General features: G+C 40.6%; 1 protein-coding gene across 1 annotated transcript in view; it reads left to right on the forward strand.

The window, feature by feature from the left end:
- The first annotated feature begins 886 nt into the window (after window positions 1-886).
- LOC115183288 (E3 SUMO-protein ligase PIAS1-like) overlaps window positions 887-21629 on the forward strand; it is a 92761-nt gene continuing 72018 nt past the window's right edge. Inside the window, exon 1 of the mRNA XM_029744612.1 lies at window positions 887-928. Coding sequence (XP_029600472.1) covers window positions 905-928 — 24 coding nt within the window. The 5' untranslated portion in view covers window positions 887-904. The remainder of the gene's footprint in view (window positions 929-21629) is intronic.

A 21629-nucleotide genomic window follows, 5' to 3' on the forward strand; every position in this document is an offset into this window, starting at 1 on the left:
CTGATTTGTAGGGGGCCAGATTTTGCAGCTCTTTCAGAACATCAGCTGAATGGATTTGGGAGAAGGAGAAATGGGGGAGGCTTGGGCGAGTAGCTGTGGGGGGTGCAGTGCTGTTGAATGCAGTAGGGGTAGTTAGGTGGAAAGCATGGCCAGCCGTAGAAAAATGCTTATTGAAATTCTCAATTATAGTGGGCTTATCGGTGGTGACAGAGTTTCCTATCCTCAGTGCAGTGGGCAGTTGGGAGGAGGTGTTCTTATTCTCCATGGACTTTACAATGTCCCAGAACTTTTTAGAGTTGGAGTTGCACGAAGCAAATTTCTGTTTGAAAAAGCTAGCCTTGGCGTTTCTAACTGCCTGTGTGTATTGGTTTCTAACTTCCCTAAAAAGTTGCATATCGCGGGGGCAGTTCGATGCTAATGCAGAACGCCACAGGATATTTTTGTGTTGGTTAAGGGCAGTCAGGTCTGGGGAGAACCAAGGGCTATATCTGTTCCTGGTTCTAAATTTCTTGAAAGGGGCATGCTTATTTAAGATGGAGAGGAAGGCATTTTTAAAAAATAACCAGGCATCCTCTACTGACGGGATGAGGTCAATATCCTTCCAGGATACCAGGGCCAGGTCGATTAGAAAGGCTTGCTCGTTGAAATGTTTCAGGGAGCGTTTGACAGTGATGAGTGGAGGTCGTTTGACCGCTGACCCACCGCTGACATCAAAGTGTCATGTCAATTAAACGTATCTCTTGAAACGGAATATGGGATGGATTATATCTACTGCATAACTAACACAGTTTTAAGCACTCAAACAACGTTTCAGGTATTTTAAATACACCCAATGAGCGCAAGCACGTAGCGTAGTGGTCGGCACGTCACATTACGTCATCACGCCTGCACTAGGAATTGCAAGATGGCGGAGAGTGCGGAATTGAAGGTAAAAGCGCAGCTTGAAATCATTATAAATGTAAACGGTTAGCAAACGATATAATGCCAACGCAGGTCTTCGCATGTGTAATTTAAACGACAAGGAACTAATTTGAATGTGAATTTATGTGTATTGTTTGTGCATAAGGATAACTTTAAAGGAATTCACTATAAGGCGAAAGCTGGAACATGTTATTGTTGATGTTGAGAGAGACCCGCTCGTTCGTTAGCGATCTCCTGCATAGAATATCTTTATTAGCTAGCTAGCGGAATAATTAAAAGTATTTTTCCTTTTCGGTCCATGTAAATTTTGTAGACATTTAGTTAAAAAGTATCTTATGACAATGATGGGTCGTAGTTGACTGTTTGAATGAGGATGCCTTTATCAGTTAATTAGTTGGTCAGCGTTGGGAGAGGGGCGAGCGGGCTTGACGTTCTGTCAAGCTAGTGAACAGAGGCTGGCGATGGGAGAACGACCAAATGTGCTTCTTGCTAGTTTAGGCTACTATTCAAGCGTTTTCAGTTTTATCAATTTCTCAAGACGCATAAAAGTATGCACTTTTAATGGTGTAACAGTGACAAGATGTTCTAATTTGAAAACATTTTGTAGCCTGGGTAGTTAGGTAACTTTTACATAGCGGTGTGGAGAAAAAGTGAATGCATTTTTATTTCCCCAGCTGACTATCACCGAGTCAAAGTGATAGATGTTGTTAAACGTGTAGCAATGTTCTTTTGATATGTTGATATCCTTGAACACGTTTTAACTTTATGCTAATCTTAACACGTTGCTATGCATTCAAATCAAATGTTATTAGTCACATGCGCCGAATACAACAGGTGCTGACTTTACAGTGAAATGCTTACTTACAGGCTAGGCTCTAACCAACAGTGCGGTTTCAATAAATACGGATAAAAGTAACAAGTAATTAAAGAGCAGCAGTAAAAAATAAAATAATATGTACAGGGGTGCCGGTATTACAGTTCAAGTTCTGGTAACTTGTTTTGTTAGTTCAGCCCTAATTTACCCTAGCCCAAGATCTCCTCTTTAAGGTCCAATGACCATATGTTATTTTCACAGGTATACTGTCTCTGACAGCCAAATACTCCATCTGAACGGGAATCAATGATACGATTCTAGAAGCATAAAGCCCTTTACTTTCATATCACATCAAAATAATTCTACAAATACAAAATATACACTTACTGCACACTGTTTTAACTGGCTTCATCACAGTTGCCGCCGACAGTATTTTTCAGTGACAACACGTTTCTGCGGCCTTCCGTTACACACAGGTATTCGGAGCATGCTAGATAGTTAAGGCGCGCTGTAACTTGGAGATATGGCCGTGTGGGAACTCTAACCATATAAAGATGTGTATCAATTTAACCTTTTTTGCAAATGATTTCTCGCTGATATGAAAGATAAGGTTCGTATGCTTCCAAAACCGTACCACAAGCGATGCTTATTCGTGTTCAGGCCGAGCGCTGGGGTTCTTAAACTCCCCTGTACAGAAGATGCCTTCTTCCAATTACTCTTATGCATAATGTAATGGAACTGAGAGGCGTAATGTAATGGAACTGAGAGGCGTAATGTAATGGAACTGAGAGGCGTAATGTAATGGAACTGAGAGGCGTAATGTAACGCAGTGGAACTGAGAGGCGTAACGCAACGCAGTGGAACTGAGAGGCGTAACGCAACGCAGTGGAACTGAGAGGCGTAACGCAACGCAGTGGAACTGAGAGGCGTAACGCAACGCAGTGGAACTGAGAGGCGTAACGCAACGCAGTGGAACTGAGAGGCGTAACGCAACGCAGTGGAACTGAGAGGCGTAACGTAACGCAGTGGAACTGAGAGGCGGAACGGAACTGAGAGGCGTAACGGAACGTAATGGAACTGAGAGGCGTAACGTAATGGAACTGAGAGGCGTAACGGAACGGAACTGAGAGGCGTAACGTAACGGAACTGAGAGGCGGAACGTAACGCAGTGGAACTGAGAGGCGGAACGTAACGCAGTGGAACTGAGAGGCGGAACGTAACGCAGTGGAACTGAGAGGCGGAACGTAACGCAGTGGAACTGAGAGGCGGAACGTAACGCAGTGGAACTGAGAGGCGGAACGTAACGCAGTGGAACTGAGAGGCGGAACGGAACGCAGTGGAACTGAGAGGCGTAACGGAACGGAACTGAGAGGCGTAACGGAACGGAACTGAGAGGCGTAACGGAACGGAACTGAGAGGCGTAACGGAACGTAATGGAACTGAGAGGCGTAACGCAACGCAGTGGAACTGAGAGGCGTAACGCAACGCAGTGGAACTGAGAGGCGGAACGTAACGCAGTGGAACTGAGAGGCGGAACGGAACTGAGAGGCGTAACGGAACGTAATGGAACTGAGAGGCGTAACGTAATGGAACTGAGAGGCGTAACGTAATGGAACTGAGAGGCGTAACGGAACGTAATGGAACTGAGAGGCGTAACGGAACGTAATGGAACTGAGAGACGGAACATAATGGAACTGAGAGGCGTAACGGAACGGGGTGGAACTGAGAGGCGTAACGGAACGTAATGGAACTGAGAGGCGTAACGGAACGTAATGGAACTGAGAGGCGTAACGGAACGTAATGGAACTGAGAGGCGTAACGTAATGGAACTGAGAGGCGTAACGCAACGCAGTGGAACTGAGAGGCGTAACGCAACGCAGTGGAACTGAGAGGCGGAACGCAACGCAGTGGAACTGAGAGGCGTAACGTAACGCAGTGGAACTGAGAGGCGGAACGGAACTGAGAGGCGGAACGTAATGGAACTGAGAGGCGTAACGTAATGGAACTGAGAGGCGTAACGGAACGGAACTGAGAGGCGTAACGTAATGGAACTGAGAGGCGTAACGGAACGTAATGGAACTGAGAGGCGTAACGGAACGTAATGGAACTGAGAGACGGAACGTAATGGAACTGAGAGGCGTGATCAAAGGCTACATTTATCCCTAAACTAATTGTCAGAAATGCAAACCTGCATAGCAACCTTTTGCCTCAATGATTTCTCTCAGCATTGCTGCATGGTGCCTTCAGAGCAGTTGCCTACTTGCCTTCCCCGAATTATTTCATTTAAAGCTTGTGTGGTTCATAATCTAGTGTACCTGGATCACCAATCAATAGCAATTGATTCAGATGTAGACATACTTCAGTTTTCTCACGTCAACCATTTGATTTGGAACAGTGTTTCAGACTGTGCTTTATTATGAGTAGTTGTCTCAGTCTGCACATCTATTGTGAGACATTGCAGCGGACAATATGAGTTAGGCCTAACTGACGATACCCGATGCTTGACAGGCACCATTTGAGCTGCTATTGATCTGAGGGATATTTTTCTACTTTTCTCCAAAGTGTTGCTATTGTTGTGTGCTTGGAAACTAAGTCCATATTAATGTCCTCGGGTGTATGTCTTCTACGGCACGGCATTGGTGTTTAACTTTTTATTCTTCACATACATTGTCTGTTGTTACTTTCTGTTCCTAAACGATGTCCAGGCTCAAACTCAGAGCAGATTGAGTTCGTATGACATGAGATTGCTTTCTATAAATAGTATTTCACCACTGATGATTAACGCTTCGTGTTTCTTGCAAATCATTACTCACACCAGAACAACAATACAGTGGAGGCAGTCAGTACATCAGATCAACACTACAGTGGAGGCAGTCAGTACATCAGATCAACACTACAGTGGAGGCAGTCAGTACATCAGATCATCACTACAGTGGAGGCAGTCAGTACACCAGATCAACACTACAGTGGAGGCAGTCAGTACACCAGATCATCACTACAGTGGAGGCAGTCAGTACATCAGATCATCATCACTACAGTGGAGGCAGTCAGTACATCAGATCAACACTACAGTGGAGGCAGTCAGTACACCAGATCATCACTACAGTGGAGGCAGTCAGTACATCAGATCAACACTACAGTGGAGGCAGTCAGTACATCAGATCAACACTACAGTGGAGGCAGTCAGTACACCAGATCAACACTACAGTGGAGGCAGTCAGTACACCAGATCAATACTACAGTGGAGGCAGTCAGTACATCAGATCATCATCACCACAGTGGAGGCAGTCAGTACATCAGATCAACACTACAGTGGAGGCAGTCAGAACACCAGATCAACACTACAGTGGAGGCAGTCAGTACACCAGATCAACACTACAGTGGAGGCAGTCAGTACATCAGATCAACACTACAGTGGAGGCAGTCAGTACACCAGATCAACACTACAGTGGAGGCAGTCAGCACATCAGATCATCATCACTACAGTGGAGGCAGTCAGTACATCAGATCAACACTACAGTGGAGGCAGTCAGTACATCAGATCAACACTACAGTGGAGGCAGTCAGTACATCAGATCAACACTACAGTTGAGGCAGTCAGTACATCAGATCATCACTACAGTGGAGGCAGTCAGTACATCAGATCATCACTACAGTGGAGGCAGTCAGTACATCAGATCAACACTACAGTGGAGGCAGTCAGTACATCAGATCAACACTACAGTGGAGGCAGTCAGTACATCAGATCAACACTACAGTGGAGGCAGTCAGTACACCAGATCAACACTACAGTGGAGGCAGTCAGTACACCAGATCAACACTACAGTGGAGGCAGTCAGTACACCAGATCAACACTACAGTGGAGGCAGTCAGTACATCAGATCAACACTACAGTGGAGGCAGTCAGTACACCAGATCAACACTACAGTGGAGGCAGTCAGTACATCAGATCAACACTACAGTGGAGGCAGTCAGTACATCAGATCAACACTACAGTGGAGGCAGTCAGTGCCATTCGGTCTCTTTCTCTTATCCTTAGCTCTGTGGTGAAAGCTAGATCCACTGACCTGGTGTCTTCCAGTGTTGGGGATTTGAAGAAGTGAGAATACAATATTTTTTTAATACCACAGGCTATACCCTACCTCCCAGTGGTAATGTTAGTGGTAATGTTAGTGAGAATACTAGATGTTTTTAATACCACAGGTTATACCCTACCTCCCAGTGGTAATGTTAGTGGTAATGTTAGTGAGAATACTAGATGTTTTTAATGCTACAGGCTATACCCTACCTCCCACTGGTAATGTTAGTGAGAATACTGTATGTTTTTAATGCTACAGGCTATACCCTACCTCCCACTGGTAATGTTAGTGAGAATACTAGATGTTTTTAATGCTACAGGCTATACCCTACCTCCCGGTGGAAATGTTAGTGAGAATACTAGATGTTTTTAATGCTACAGGCTATACCCTACCTCCCAGTGGTAATGTTAGTGAGAATACTAGATGTTTTTAATGCTACAGGCTATACCCTACCTCCCAGTGGTAATGTTAGTGAGAATACTAGATGTTTTTAATGCTACAGGCTATACCCTACCTCCCAGTGGTAATGTTAGTGAGAATACTAGATGTTTTTAATGCAACAGGCTATACCCTACCTCCCAGTGGTAATGTTAGTGAGAATACTAGATGTTTTTAATGCTACAGGCTATACCCTACCTCCCAGTGGTAATGTTAGTGAGAATACTAGATGTTTTTAATGCTACAGGCTATACCCTACCTCCCAGTGGTAATGTTAGTGAGAATACTAGATGTTTTTAATGCTACAGGCTATACCCTACCTCCCACTGGTAATGTTAGTGAGAATACTAGATGTTTTTAATGCTACAGGCTATACCCTACCTCCCAGTGGTAATGTTAGTGAGAATACTAGATGTTTTTAATGCTACAGGCTATACCCTACCTCCCAGTGGTAATGTTAGTGAGAATACTAGATGTTTTTAATGCTACAGGCTATACCCTACCTCCCAGTGGTAATGTTAGTGAGAATACTAGATGTTTTTAATGCTACAGGCTATACCCTACCTCCCAGTGGTAATGTTAGTGAGAATACAATATATTTTTTTAATGCTACAGGCTATACCCTACCTCCCAGTGGTAATGTTAGTGAGAATACTAGATGTTTTTAATGCTACAGGCTATACCCTACCTCCCAGTGGTAATGTTAGTGAGAATACTAGATGTTTTTAATGCTACAGGCTATACCCTACCTCCCAGTGGTAATGTTAGTGAGAATACTAGATGTTTTTAATGCTACAGGCTATACCCTACCTCCCAGTGGTAATGTTAGTGAGAATACAATATGTTTTTAATGCTACAGGCTATACCCTACCTCCCAGTGGTAATGTTAGTGAGAATACTAGATGTTTTTAATGCTACAGGCTATACCCTACCTCCCAGTGGTAATGTTAGTGAGAATACTAGATGTTTTTAATGCTACAGGCTATACCCTACCTCCCAGTGGTAATGTTAGTGAGAATACTAGATGTTTTTAATGCTACAGGCTATACCCTACCTCCCAGTGGTAATGTTAGTGAGAATACTAGATGTTTTTAATGCTACAGGCTATACCCTACCTCCCAGTGGTAATGTTAGTGAGAATACTAGATGTTTTTAATGCTACAGGCTATACCCTACCTCCCGGTGGTAATGTTAGTGAGAATACTAGATGTTTTTAATGCTACCTCCCAGTGGTAATGTTAGTGAGAATACTAGATGTTTTTAATGCTACAGGCTATACCCTACCTCCCAGTGGTAATGTTAGTGAGAATACAATATGTTTTTAATGCTACAGGCTATACCCTACCTCCCACTGGTAATGTTAGTGAGAATACTGTATGTTTTTAATGCTACAGGCTATACCCTACCTCCCACTGGTAATGTTAGTGAGAATACTAGATGTTTTTAATGCTACAGGCTATACCCTACCTCCCGGTGGAAATGTTAGTGAGAATACTAGATGTTTTTAATGCTACAGGCTATACCCTACCTCCCAGTGGTAATGTTAGTGAGAATACTAGATGTTTTTAATGCTACAGGCTATACCCTACCTCCCAGTGGTAATGTTAGTGAGAATACTAGATGTTTTTAATGCTACAGGCTATACCCTACCTCCCAGTGGTAATGTTAGTGAGAATACTAGATGTTTTTAATGCTACAGGCTATACCCTACCTCCCAGTGGTAATGTTAGTGAGAATACTAGATGTTTTTAATGCTACAGGCTATACCCTACCTCCCAGTGGTAATGTTTGTGAGAATACAATATGTTTTTAATGCTACAGGCTATACCCTACCTCCCAGTGGTAATGTTAGTGAGAATACAATATGTTTTTAATGCTACAGGCTATACCCTACCTCCCAGTGGTAATGTTAGTGAGAATACAAGATGTTTTTAATGCTACAGGCTATACCCTACCTCCCAGTGGTAATGTTAGTGAGAATACAATATGTTTTTAATGCTACAGGCTATACCCTACCTCCCAGTGGTAATGTTAGTGAGAATACAAGATGTTTTTAATACTACAGGCTATACCCTACCTCCCACTGGTAATGTTAGTGAGAATACTAGATGTTTTTAATGCTACAGGCTATACCCTACCTCCCGGTGGTAATGTTAGTGAGAATACTAGATGTTTTTAATGCTACAGGCTATACCCTACCTCCCAGTGGTAATGTTAGTGAGAATACTAGATGTTTTTAATGCTACAGGCTATACCCTACCTCCCACTGGTAATGTTAGTGAGAATACAAGATGTTTTTAATGCTACAGGCTATACCCTACCTCCCACTGGTAATGTTAGTGAGAATACCAGATGTTTTTAATGCTACAGGCTATACCCTACCTCCCAGTGGTAATGTTAGTGAGAATACTAGATGTTTTTAATGCTACAGGCTATACCCTACCTCCCAGTGGTAATGTTAGTGAGAATACTAGATGTTTTTAATGCTACAGGCTATACCCTACCTCCCAGTGGTAATGTTAGTGAGAATACTAGATGTTATTAATGCTACCTCCCAGTGGTAATGTTAGTGAGAATACTAGATGTTTTTAATGCTACAGGCTATACCCTACCTCCCAGTGGTAATGTTAGTGAGAATACTAGATGTTTTTAATGCTACAGGCTATACCCTACCTCCCACTGGTAATGTTAGTGAGAATACTAGATGTTTTTAATGCTACAGGCTATACCCTACCTCCCGGTGGTAATGTTAGTGAGAATACTATATGTTTTTAATGCTACCTCCCAGTGGTAATGTTAGTGAGAATACTAGATGTTTTTAATGCTACAGGCTATACCCTACCTCCCAGTGGTAATGTTAGTGAGAATACTAGATGTTTTTAATGCTACAGGCTATACCCTACCTCCCGGTGGTAATGTTAGTGAGAATACTAGATGTTTTTAATGCTACCTCCCAGTGGTAATGTTAGTGAGAATACTATATGTTTTTAATGCTACAGGCTATACCCTACCTCCCAGTGGTAATGTTAGTGAGAATACAATATGTTTTTAATGCTACAGGCTATACCCTACCTCCCAGTGGTAATGTTAGTGAGAATACAATATGTTTTTAATGCTACAGGCTATACCCTACCTCCCACTGGTAATGTTAGTGTGAATACTGTATGTTTTTAATGCTGCAGGCTATACCCTACCTCCCAGTGGTAATGTTAGTGAGAATACAATATGTTTTTAATGCTACAGGCTATACCCTACCTCCCAGTGGTAATGTTAGTGAGAATACTAGATGTTTTTAATGCTACAGGCTATACCCTACCTCCCAGTGGTAATGTTAGTGAGAATACTAGATGTTTTTAATGCTACAGGCTATACCCTACCTCCCAGTGGTAATGTTAGTGAGAATACTAGATGTTTTTAATGCTACAGGCTATACCCTACCTCCCAGTGGTAATGTTAGTGAGAATACTAGATGTTTTTAATGCTACAGGCTATACCCTACCTCCCAGTGGAAATGTTAGTGAGAATACAAGATGTTTTTAATACTACAGGCTATACCCTACCTCCCAGTGGTAATGTTAGTGAGAATACAATATGTTTTTAATGCTACAGGCTATACCCTACCTCCCAGTGGTAATGTTAGTGAGAATACAATATGTTTTTAATGCTACAGGCTATACCCTACCTCCCGCTGGTAATGTTAGTGATAATACAAGATGTTTTTAATGCTACAGGCTATACCCTACCTCCCACTGGTAATGTTAGTGAGAATACAATATGTTTTTAATGCTACAGGCTATACCCTACCTCCCAGTGGTAATGTTAGTGAGAATACTAGATGTTATTAATGCTACCTCCCAGTGGTAATGTTAGTGAGAATATTAAATGTTTTTAATGCTACAGGCTATACCCTACCTCCCAGTGGTAATGTTAGTGAGAATACTAGATGTTTTTAATGCTACAGGCTATACCCTACCTCCCACTGGTAATGTTAGTGAGAATACTAGATGTTTTTAATGCTACAGGCTATACCCTACCTCCCGGTGGTAATGTTAGTGAGAATACTAGATGTTTTTAATGCTACCTCCCAGTGGTAATGTTAGTGAGAATACTAGATGTTTTTAATGCTACAGGCTATACCCTACCTCCCAGTGGTAATGTTAGTGAGAATACTAGATGTTTTTAATGCTACAGGCTATACCCTACCTCCCAGTGGTAATGTTAGTGAGAATACTAGATGTTTTTAATGCTACAGGCTATACCCTACCTCCCAGTGGTAATGTTAGTGAGAATACTAGATGTTTTTAATGCTACAGGCTATACCCTACCTCCCAGTGGTAATGTTAGTGAGAATACAAGATGTTTTTAATACTACAGGCTATACCCTACCTCCCAGTGGTAATGTTAGTGAGAATACAATATGTTTTTAATGCTACAGGCTATACCCTACCTCCCAGTGGTAATGTTAGTGAGAATACAATATGTTTTTAATGCTACAGGCTATACCCTACCTCCCAGTGGTAATGTTAGTGAGAATACAATATGTTTTTAATGCTACAGGCTATACCCTACCTCCCGCTGGTAATGTTAGTGATAATACAAGATGTTTTTAATGCTACAGGCTATACCCTACCTCCCAGTGGTAATGTTAGTGAGAAGACCAGATGTTTTTAATGCTACAGGCTATACCCTACCTCCCACTGGTAATGTTAGTGAGAATACAATATGTTTTTAATGCTACAGGCTATACCCTACCTCCCAGTGGTAATGTTAGTGAGAATACTAGATGTTATTAATGCTACCTCCCAGTGGTAATGTTAGTGAGAATATTAAATGTTTTTAATGCTACAGGCTATACCCTACCTCCCAGTGGTAATGTTAGTGAGAATACTAGATGTTTTTAATGCTACAGGCTATACCCTACCTCCCACTGGTAATGTTAGTGAGAATACTAGATGTTTTTAATGCTACAGGCTATACCCTACCTCCCGGTGGTAATGTTAGTGAGAATACTAGATGTTTTTAATGCTACCTCCCAGTGGTAATGTTAGTGAGAATACTAGATGTTTTTAATGCTACAGGCTATACCCTACCTCCAGTGGTAATGTTAGTGAGAATACTAGATGTTTTTAATGCTACAGGCTATACCCTACCTCCCACTGGTAATGTTAGTGAGAATACTAGATGTTTTTAATGCTACAGGCTATACCCTACCTCGCAGTGGTAATGTTAGTGAGAATACAATATGTTTTTAATGCTACAGGCTATACCCTACCTCCCAGTGGTAATGTTAGTGAGAATACTAGATGTTTTTAATGCTACAGGCTATACCCTACCTCCCAGTGGTAATGTTAGTGAGAATACTAGATGTTTTTAATGCTACAGGCTATACCCTACCTCCCAGTGGTAATGTTAGTGAGAATACTAGATGTTTTTAATGCTACAGGCTATACCCTACCTCCCAGTGGTAATGTTAGTGAGAATACAATATGTTTTTAATGCTACAGGCTATACCCTACCTCCCAGTGGTAATGTTAGTGAGAATACTAGATGTTTTTAATGCTACAGGCTATACCCTACCTCCCGGTGGTAATGTTAGTGAGAATACTAGATGTTTTTAATGCTACCTCCCAGTGGTAATGTTAGTGAGAATACTAGATGTTTTTAATGCTACAGGCTATACCCTACCTCCCAGTGGTAATGTTAGTGAGAATACAAGATGTTTTTAATGCTACAGGCTATACCCTACCTCCCAGTGGTAATGTTAGTGAGAATACTAGATGTTTTTAATGCTACAGGCTATACCTTACCTCCCAGTGGTAATGTTAGTGAGAATACTAGATGTTTTTAATGCTACAGGCTATACCCTACCTCCCAGTGGTAATGTTAGTGAGAATACAAGATGTTTTTAATGCTACAGGCTATACCCTACCTCCCAGTGGTAATGTTAGTGAGAATACAATATGTTTTTAATGCTACAGGCTATACCCTACCTCCCAGTCGTAATGTTAGTGAGAATACTAGATGTTTTTAATGCTACAGGCTATACCCTACCTCCCAGTGGTAATGTTAGTGAGAATACTAGATGTTTTTAATGCTACAGGCTATACCCTACCTCCCACTGGTAATGTTAGTGAGAATACAATATGTTTTTAATGCTACAGGCTATACCCTACCTCCCACTGGTAATGTTAGTGAGAATACCAGATGTTTTTAATGCTACAGGCTATACCCTACCTCCCAGTGGTAATGTTAGTGAGAATACAATATGTTTTTAATGCTACAGGCTATACCCTACCTCCCAGTGGTAATGTTAGTGAGAATACTAGATGTTTTTAATGCTACAGGCTATACCCTACCTCCCAGTGTTAATGTTATTGAGAATACTAGATGTTTTTAATGCTACAGGCTATACCCTACCTCCCAGTGGTAATGTTAGTGAGAATACTAGATGTTATTAATGCTACCTCCCAGTGGTAATGTTAGTGAGAATACTAGATGTTTTTAATGCTACAGGCTATACCCTACCTCCCAGTGGTAATGTTAGTGAGAATACTAGATGTTTTTAATGCTACAGGCTATACCCTACCTCCCACTGGTAATGTTAGTGAGAATACTAGATGTTTTTAATGCTACAGGCTATACCCTACCTCCCAGTGGTAATGTTAGTGAGAATACAATATGTTTTTAATGCTACAGGCTATACCCTACCTCCCAGTGGTAATGTTAGTGAGAATACAATATGTTTTTAATGCTACAGGCTATACCCTACCTCCCAGTGGTAATGTTAGTGAGAATACTAGATGTTTTTAATGCTACAGGCTATACCCTACCTCCCAGTGGTAATGTTAGTGAGAATACTAGATGTTTTTAATGCTACAGGCTATACCCTACCTCCCAGTGGTAATGTTAGTGAGAATACTAGATGTTTTTAATGCTACAGGCTATACCCTACCTCCCAGTGGTAATGTTAGTGAGAATACTAGATGTTTTTAATGCTACAGGCTATACCCTACCTCCCGGTGGTAATGTTAGTGAGAATACAAGATGTTTTTAATGCTACCTCCCAGTGGTAATGTTAGTGAGAATACTAGATGTTTTTAATGCTACAGGCTATACCCTACCTCCCAGTGGTAATGTTAGTGAGAATACAATATGTTTTTAATGCTACAGGCTATACCCTACCTCCCAGTGGTAATGTTAGTGAGAATACTAGATGTTTTTAATGCTACAGGCTATACCCTACCTCCCAGTGATAATGTTAGTGAGAATACTAGATGTTTTTAATGCTACAGGCTATACCCTACCTCCAGGTGGTAATGTTAGTGAGAATACTAGATGTTTTTAATGCTACAGGCTATACCCTACCTCCCAGTGGTAATGTTAGTGAGAATACTAGATGTTTTTAATGCTACAGGCTATACCCTACCTCCCAGTGGTAATGTTAGTGAGAATACTAGATGTTTTTAATGCTACAGGCTATACCCTACCTCCCGGTGGTAATGTTAGTGAGAATACTAGATGTTTTTAATGCTACCTCCCAGTGGTAATGTTAGTGAGAATACTAGATGTTTTTAATGCTACAGGCTATACCCTACCTCCCAGTGGTAATGTTAGTGAGAATACAATATGTTTTTAATGCTACAGGCTATACCCTACCTCCCACTGGTAATGTTAGTGAGAATACTGTATGTTTTTAATGCTACAGGCTATACCCTACCTCCCACTGGTAATGTTAGTGAGAATACTAGATGTTTTTAATGCTACAGGCTATACCCTACCTCCCGGTGGAAATGTTAGTGAGAATACTAGATGTTTTTAATGCTACAGGCTATACCCTACCTCCCAGTGGTAATGTTAGTGAGAATACTAGATGTTTTTAATGCTACAGGCTATACCCTACCTCCCAGTGGTAATGTTAGTGAGAATACTAGATGTTTTTAATGCTACAGGCTATACCCTACCTCCCAGTGGTAATGTTAGTGAGAATACTAGATGTTTTTAATGCTACAGGCTATACCCTACCTCCCAGTGGTAATGTTAGTGAGAATACCAGATGTTTTTAATGCTACAGGCTATACCCTACCTCCCAGTGGTAATGTTTGTGAGAATACAATATGTTTTTAATGCTACAGGCTATACCCTACCTCCCAGTGGTAATGTTAGTGAGAATACAATATGTTTTTAATGCTACAGGCTATACCCTACCTCCCACTGGTAATGTTAGTGAGAATACAAGATGTTTTTAATGCTACAGGCTATACCCTACCTCCCAGTGGTAATGTTAGTGAGAATACTATATGTTTTTAATGCTACAGGCTATACCCTACCTCCCAGTGGTAATGTTAGTGAGAATACAATATGTTTTTAATGCTACAGGCTATACCCTACCTCCCAGTGGTAATGTTAGTGAGAATACTAGATGTTTTTAATGCTACAGGCTATACCCTACCTCCCGGTGGTAATGTTAGTGAGAATACAAGATGTTTTTAATGCTACCTCCCATTGGTAATGTTAGTGAGAATACTAGATGTTTTTAATGCTACAGGCTATACCCTACCTCCCAGTGGTAATGTTAGTGAGAATACAATATGTTTTTAATGCTACAGGCTATACCCTACCTCCCAGTGGTAATGTTAGTGAGAATACTAGATGTTTTTAATGCTACAGGCTATACCCTACCTCCCAGTGGTAATGTTAGTGAGAATACTAGATGTTTTTAATGCTACAGGCTATACCCTACCTCCCAGTGGTAATGTTAGTGAGAATACTAGATGTTTTTAATGCTACAGGCTATACCCTACCTCCCAGTGGTAATGTTAGTGAGAATACAAGATGTTTTTAATGCTACAGGCTATACCCTACCTCCCAGTGGTAATGTTAGTGAGAATACTAGATGTTTTTAATGCTACAGGCTATACCCTACCTCCCAGTGATAATGTTAGTGAGAATACTAGATGTTTTTAATGCTACAGGCTATACCCTACCTCCCAGTGGTAATGTTAGTGAGAATACTAGATGTTTTTAATGCTACAGGCTATACCCTACCTCCCAGTGGTAATGTTAGTGAGAATACTAGATGTTTTTAATGCTACAGGCTATACCCTACCTCCCAGTGGTAATGTTAGTGAGAATACTAGATGTTTTTAATGCTACAGGCTATACCCTACCTCCCGGTGGTAATGTTAGTGAGAATACTAGATGTTTTTAATGCTACCTCCCAGTGGTAATGTTAGTGAGAATACTAGATGTTTTTAATGCTACAGGCTATACCCTACCTCCCAGTGGTAATGTTAGTGAGAATACAATATGTTTTTAATGCTACAGGCTATACCCTACCTCCCACTGGTAATGTTAGTGAGAATACTGTATGTTTTTAATGCTACAGGCTATACCCTACCTCCCACTGGTAATGTTAGTGAGAATACTAGATGTTTTTAATGCTACAGGCTATACCCTACCTCCCGGTGGAAATGTTAGTGAGAATACTAGATGTTTTTAATGCTACAGGCTATACCCTACCTCCCAGTGGTAATGTTAGTGAGAATACTAGATGTTTTTAATGCTACAGGCTATACCCTACCTCCCAGTGGTAATGTTAGTGAGAATACTAGATGTTTTTAATGCTGCAGGCTATACCCTACCTCCCAGTGGTAATGTTAGTGAGAATACTAGATGTTTTTAATGCTACAGGCTATACCCTACCTCCCAGTGGTAATGTTAGTGAGAATACCAGATGTTTTTAATGCTACAGGCTATACCCTACCTCCCAGTGGTAATGTTTGTGAGAATACAATATGTTTTTAATGCTACAGGCTATACCCTACCTCCCAGTGGTAATGTTAGTGAGAATACAATATGTTTTTAATGCTACAGGCTATACCCTACCTCCCACTGGTAATGTTAGTGAGAATACAAGATGTTTTTAATGCTACAGGCTATACCCTACCTCCCAGTGGTAATGTTAGTGAGAATACTATATGTTTTTAATGCTACAGGCTATACCCTACCTCCCAGTGGTAATGTTAGTGAGAATACAATATGTTTTTAATGCTACAGGCTATACCCTACCTCCCAGTGGTAATGTTAGTGAGAATACTAGATGTTTTTAATGCTACAGGCTATACCCTACCTCCCGGTGGTAATGTTAGTGAGAATACAAGATGTTTTTAATGCTACCTCCCATTGGTAATGTTAGTGAGAATACTAGATGTTTTTAATGCTACAGGCTATACCCTACCTCCCAGTGGTAATGTTAGTGAGAATACAATATGTTTTTAATGCTACAGGCTATACCCTACCTCCCAGTGGTAATGTTAGTGAGAATACTAGATGTTTTTAATGCTACAGGCTATACCCTACCTCCCAGTGGTAATGTTAGTGAGAATACTAGATGTTTTTAATGCTACAGGCTATACCCTACCTCCCACTGGTAATGTTAGTGAGAATACAATATGTTTTTAATGCTACAGGCTATACCCTACCTCCCACTGGTAATGTTAGTGAGAATACCAGATGTTTTTAATGCTACAGGCTATACCCTACCTCCCAGTGGTAATGTTAGTGAGAATACAATATGTTTTTAATGCTACAGGCTATACCCTACCTCCCAGTGGTAATGTTAGTGAGAATACTAGATGTTTTTAATGCTACAGGCTATACCCTACCTCCCAGTGTTAATGTTAGTGAGAATACTAGATGTTTTTAATGCTACAGGCTATACCCTACCTCCCAGTGGTAATGTTAGTGAGAATACTAGATGTTATTAATGCTACCTCCCAGTGGTAATGTTAGTGAGAATACTAGATGTTTTTAATGCTACAGGCTATACCCTACCTCCCAGTGGTAATGTTAGTGAGAATACTAGATGTTTTTAATGCTACAGGCTATACCCTACCTCCCACTGGTAATGTTAGTGAGAATACTAGATGTTTTTAATGCTACAGGCTATACCCTACCTCCCAGTGGTAATGTTAGTGAGAATACTAGATGTTTTAATGCTACAGGCTATACCCTACCTCCCAGTGGTAATGTTAGTGAGAATACAATATGTTTTTAATGCTACAGGCTATACCCTACCTCCCAGTGGTAATGTTAGTGAGAATACAAGATGTTTTTAATGCTACAGGCTATACCCTACCTCCCAGTGGTAATGTTAGTGAGAATACAATATGTTTTTAATGCTACAGGCTATACCCTACCTCCCAGTGGTAATGTTAGTGAGAATACTAGATGTTTTTAATGCTACAGGCTATACCCTACCTCCCAGTGGTAATGTTAGTGAGAATACTAGATGTTTTTAATGCTACAGGCTATACCCTACCTCCCAGTGGTAATGTTAGTGAGAATACTAGATGTTTTTAATGCTACAGGCTATACCCTACCTCCCGGTGGTAATGTTAGTGAGAATACAAGATGTTTTTAATGCTACCTCCCAGTGGTAATGTTAGTGAGAATACTAGATGTTTTTAATGCTACAGGCTATACCCTACCTCCCAGTGGTAATGTTAGTGAGAATACAATATGTTTTTAATGCTACAGGCTATACCCTACCTCCCAGTGGTAATGTTAGTGAGAATACTGTATGTTTTTAATGCTACAGGCTATACCCTACCTCCCACTGGTAATGTTAGTGAGAATACTAGATGTTTTTAATGCTACAGGCTATACCCTACCTCCCGGTGGAAATGTTAGTGAGAATACTAGATGTTTTTAATGCTACAGGCTATACCCTACCTCCCAGTGGTAATGTTAGTGAGAATACTAGATGTTTTTAATGCTACAGGCTATACCCTACCTCCCAGTGGTAATGTTAGTGAGAATACTAGATGTTTTTAATGCTACAGGCTATACCCTACCTCCCAGTGGTAATGTTAGTGAGAATACTAGATGTTTTTAATGCTACAGGCTATACCCTACCTCCCAGTGGTAATGTTAGTGAGAATACTAGATGTTTTTAATGCTACAGGCTATACCCTACCTCCCAGTGGTAATGTTTGTGAGAATACAATATGTTTTTAATGCTACAGGCTATACCCTACCTCCCAGTGGTAATGTTAGTGAGAATACAATATGTTTTTAATGCTACAGGCTATACCCTACCTCCCACTGGTAATGTTAGTGAGAATACAAGATGTTTTTAATGCTACAGGCTATACCCTACCTCCCAGTGGTAATGTTAGTGAGAATACAAGATGTTTTTAATGCTGCAGGCTATACCCTACCTCCCAGTGGTAATGTTAGTGAGAATACTAGATGTTTTTAATGCTACAGGCTATACCCTACCTCCCAGTGGTAATGTTAGTGAGAATACAATATGTTTTTAATGCTACAGGCTATACCCTACCTCCCAGTGGTAATGTTAGTGAGAATACTAGACGTTTTTAATGCTACAGGCTATACCCTACCTCCCGGTGGTAATGTTAGTGAGAATACAAGATGTTTTTAATGCTACCTCCCATTGGTAATGTTAGTGAGAATACTAGATGTTTTAATGCTACAGGCTATACCCTACCTCCCAGTGGTAATGTTAGTGAGAATACAATATGTTTTTAATGCTACAGGCTATACCCTACCTCCCAGTGGTAATGTTAGTGAGAATACTAGATGTTTTTAATGCTACAGGCTATACCCTACCTCCCAGTGGTAATGTTAGTGAGAATACTAGATGTTTTTAATGCTACAGGCTATACCCTACCTCCCAGTGGTAATGTTAGTGAGAATACTAGATGTTTTTAATGCTACAGGCTATACCCTACCTCCCAGTGGTAATGTTAGTGAGAATACTAGATGTTTTTAATGCTACAGGCTATACCCTACCTCCCAGTGGTAATGTTAGTGAGAATACTAGATGTTTTTAATGCTACAGGCTATACCCTACCTCCCAGTGGTAATGTTAGTGAGAATACTAGATGTTTTTAATGCTACAGGCTATACCCTACCTCCCGGTGGTAATGTTAGTGAGAATACTAGATGTTTTTAATGCTACCTCCCAGTGGTAATGTTAGTGAGAATACTAGATGTTTTTAATGCTACAGGCTATACCCTACCACCCAGTGGTAATGTTACTGAGAATACAATATGTTTTTAATGCTACAGGCTATACCCTACCTCCCACTGGTAATGTTAGTGAGAATACTGTATGTTTTTAATGCTACAGGCTATACCCTACCTCCCACTGGTAATGTTAGTGAGAATACTAGATGTTTTTAATGCTACAGGCTATACCCTACCTCCCGGTGGAAATGTTAGTGAGAATACTAGATGTTTTTAATGCTACAGGCTATACCCTACCTCCCAGTGGTAATGTTAGTGAGAATACTAGATGTTTTTAATGCTACAGGCTATACCCTACCTCCCAGTGGTAATGTTAGTGAGAATACTAGATGTTTTTAATGCTACAGGCTATACCCTACCTCCCAGTGGTAATGTTAGTGAGAATACTAGATGTTTTTAATGCTACAGGCTATACCCTACCTCCCAGTGGTAATGTTAGTGAGAATACTAGATGTTTTTAATGCTACAGGCTATACCCTACCTCCCAGTGGTAATGTTTGTGAGAATACAATATGTTTTTAATGCTACAGGCTATACCCTACCTCCCAGTGGTAATGTTAGTGAGAATACAATGTGTTTTTAATGCTACAGGCTATACCCTACCTCCCAGTGGTAATGTTAGTGAGAATACAAGATGTTTTTAATGCTACAGGCTATACCCTACCTCCCAGTGGTAATGTTAGTGAGAATACTAGATGTTTTTAATGCTACAGGCTATACCCTACCTCCCACTGGTAATGTTAGTGAGAATACAAGATGTTTTTAATGCTACAGGCTATACCCTACCTCCCACTGGTAATGTTAGTGAGAATACCAGATGTTTTTAATGCTACAGGCTATACCCTACCTCCCATTGGTAATGTTAGTGAGAATACTAGATGTTTTTAATGCTACAGGCTATACCCTACCTCCCAGTGGTAATGTTAGTGAGAATACTAGATGTTTTTAATGCTACAGGCTATACCCTACCTCCCAGTGGTAATGTTAGTGAGAATACTAGATGTTTTTAATGCTACAGGCTATACCCTACCTCCCAGTGGTAATGTTAGTGAGAATACTAGATGTTTTTAATGCTACAGGCTATACCCTACCTCCCAGTGGTAATGTTAGTGAGAATACTAGATGTTATTAATGCTACCTCCAAGTGGTAATGTTAGTGAGAATACTAGATGTTTTTAATGCTACAGGCTATACCCTACCTCCCAGTGGTAATGTTAGTGAGAATACTAGATGTTTTTAATGCTACAGGCTATACCCTACCTCCCACTGGTAATGTTAGTGAGAATACTAGATGTTTTTAATGCTACAGGCTATACCCTACCTCCCGGTGGTAATGTTAGTGAGAATACTATATGTTTTTAATGCTACCTCCCAGTGGTAATGTTAGTGAGAATACTAGATGTTTTTAATGCTACAGGCTATACCCTACCTCCCAGTGGTAATGTTAGTGAGAATACTAGATGTTTTTAATGCTACAGGCTATACCCTACCTCCCGGTGGTAATGTTAGTGAGAATACTAGATGTTTTTAATGCTACCTCCCAGTGGTAATGTTAGTGAGAATACTAGATGTTTTTAATGCTACAGGCTATACCCTACCTCCCAGTGGTAATGTTAGTGAGAATACAATATGTTTTTAGTGCTACAGGCTATACCCTAACTCCCAGTGGTAATGTTAGTGAGAATACAATATGTTTTTAATGCTACAGGCTATACCCTACCTCCCACTGGTAATGTTAGTGTGAATACTGTATGTTTTTAATGCTGCAGGCTATACCCTACCTCCCAGTGGTAATGTTAGTGAGAATACAATATGTTTTTAATGCTACAGGCTATACCCTACCTCCCAGTGGTAATGTTAGTGAGAATACTAGATGTTTTTAATGCTACAGGCTATACCCTACCTCCCAGTGGTAATGTTAGTGAGAATACTAGATGTTTTTAATGCTACAGGCTATACCCTACCTCCCAGTGGTAATGTTAGTGAGAATACTAGATGTTTTTAATGCTACAGGCTATACCCTACCTCCCAGTGGTAATGTTAGTGAGAATACTAGATGTTTTTAATGCTACAGGCTATACCCTACCTCCCAGTGGTAATGTTAATGAGAATACAAGATGTTTTTAATACTACAGGCTATACCCTACCTCCCAGTGGTAATGTTAGTGAGAATACAATATGTTTTTAATGCTACAGGCTATACCCTACCTCCCAGTGGTAATGTTAGTGAGAATACAATATGTTTTTAATGCTACAGGCTATACCCTACCTCCCAGTGGTAATGTTAGTGAGAATACAATATGTTTTTAATGCTACAGGCTATA

The sequence above is a fragment of the Salmo trutta genome, unplaced genomic scaffold (assembly GCF_901001165.1).
Source record: "Salmo trutta unplaced genomic scaffold, fSalTru1.1, whole genome shotgun sequence".
Classification (NCBI taxonomy): domain Eukaryota; kingdom Metazoa; phylum Chordata; class Actinopteri; order Salmoniformes; family Salmonidae; genus Salmo; species Salmo trutta.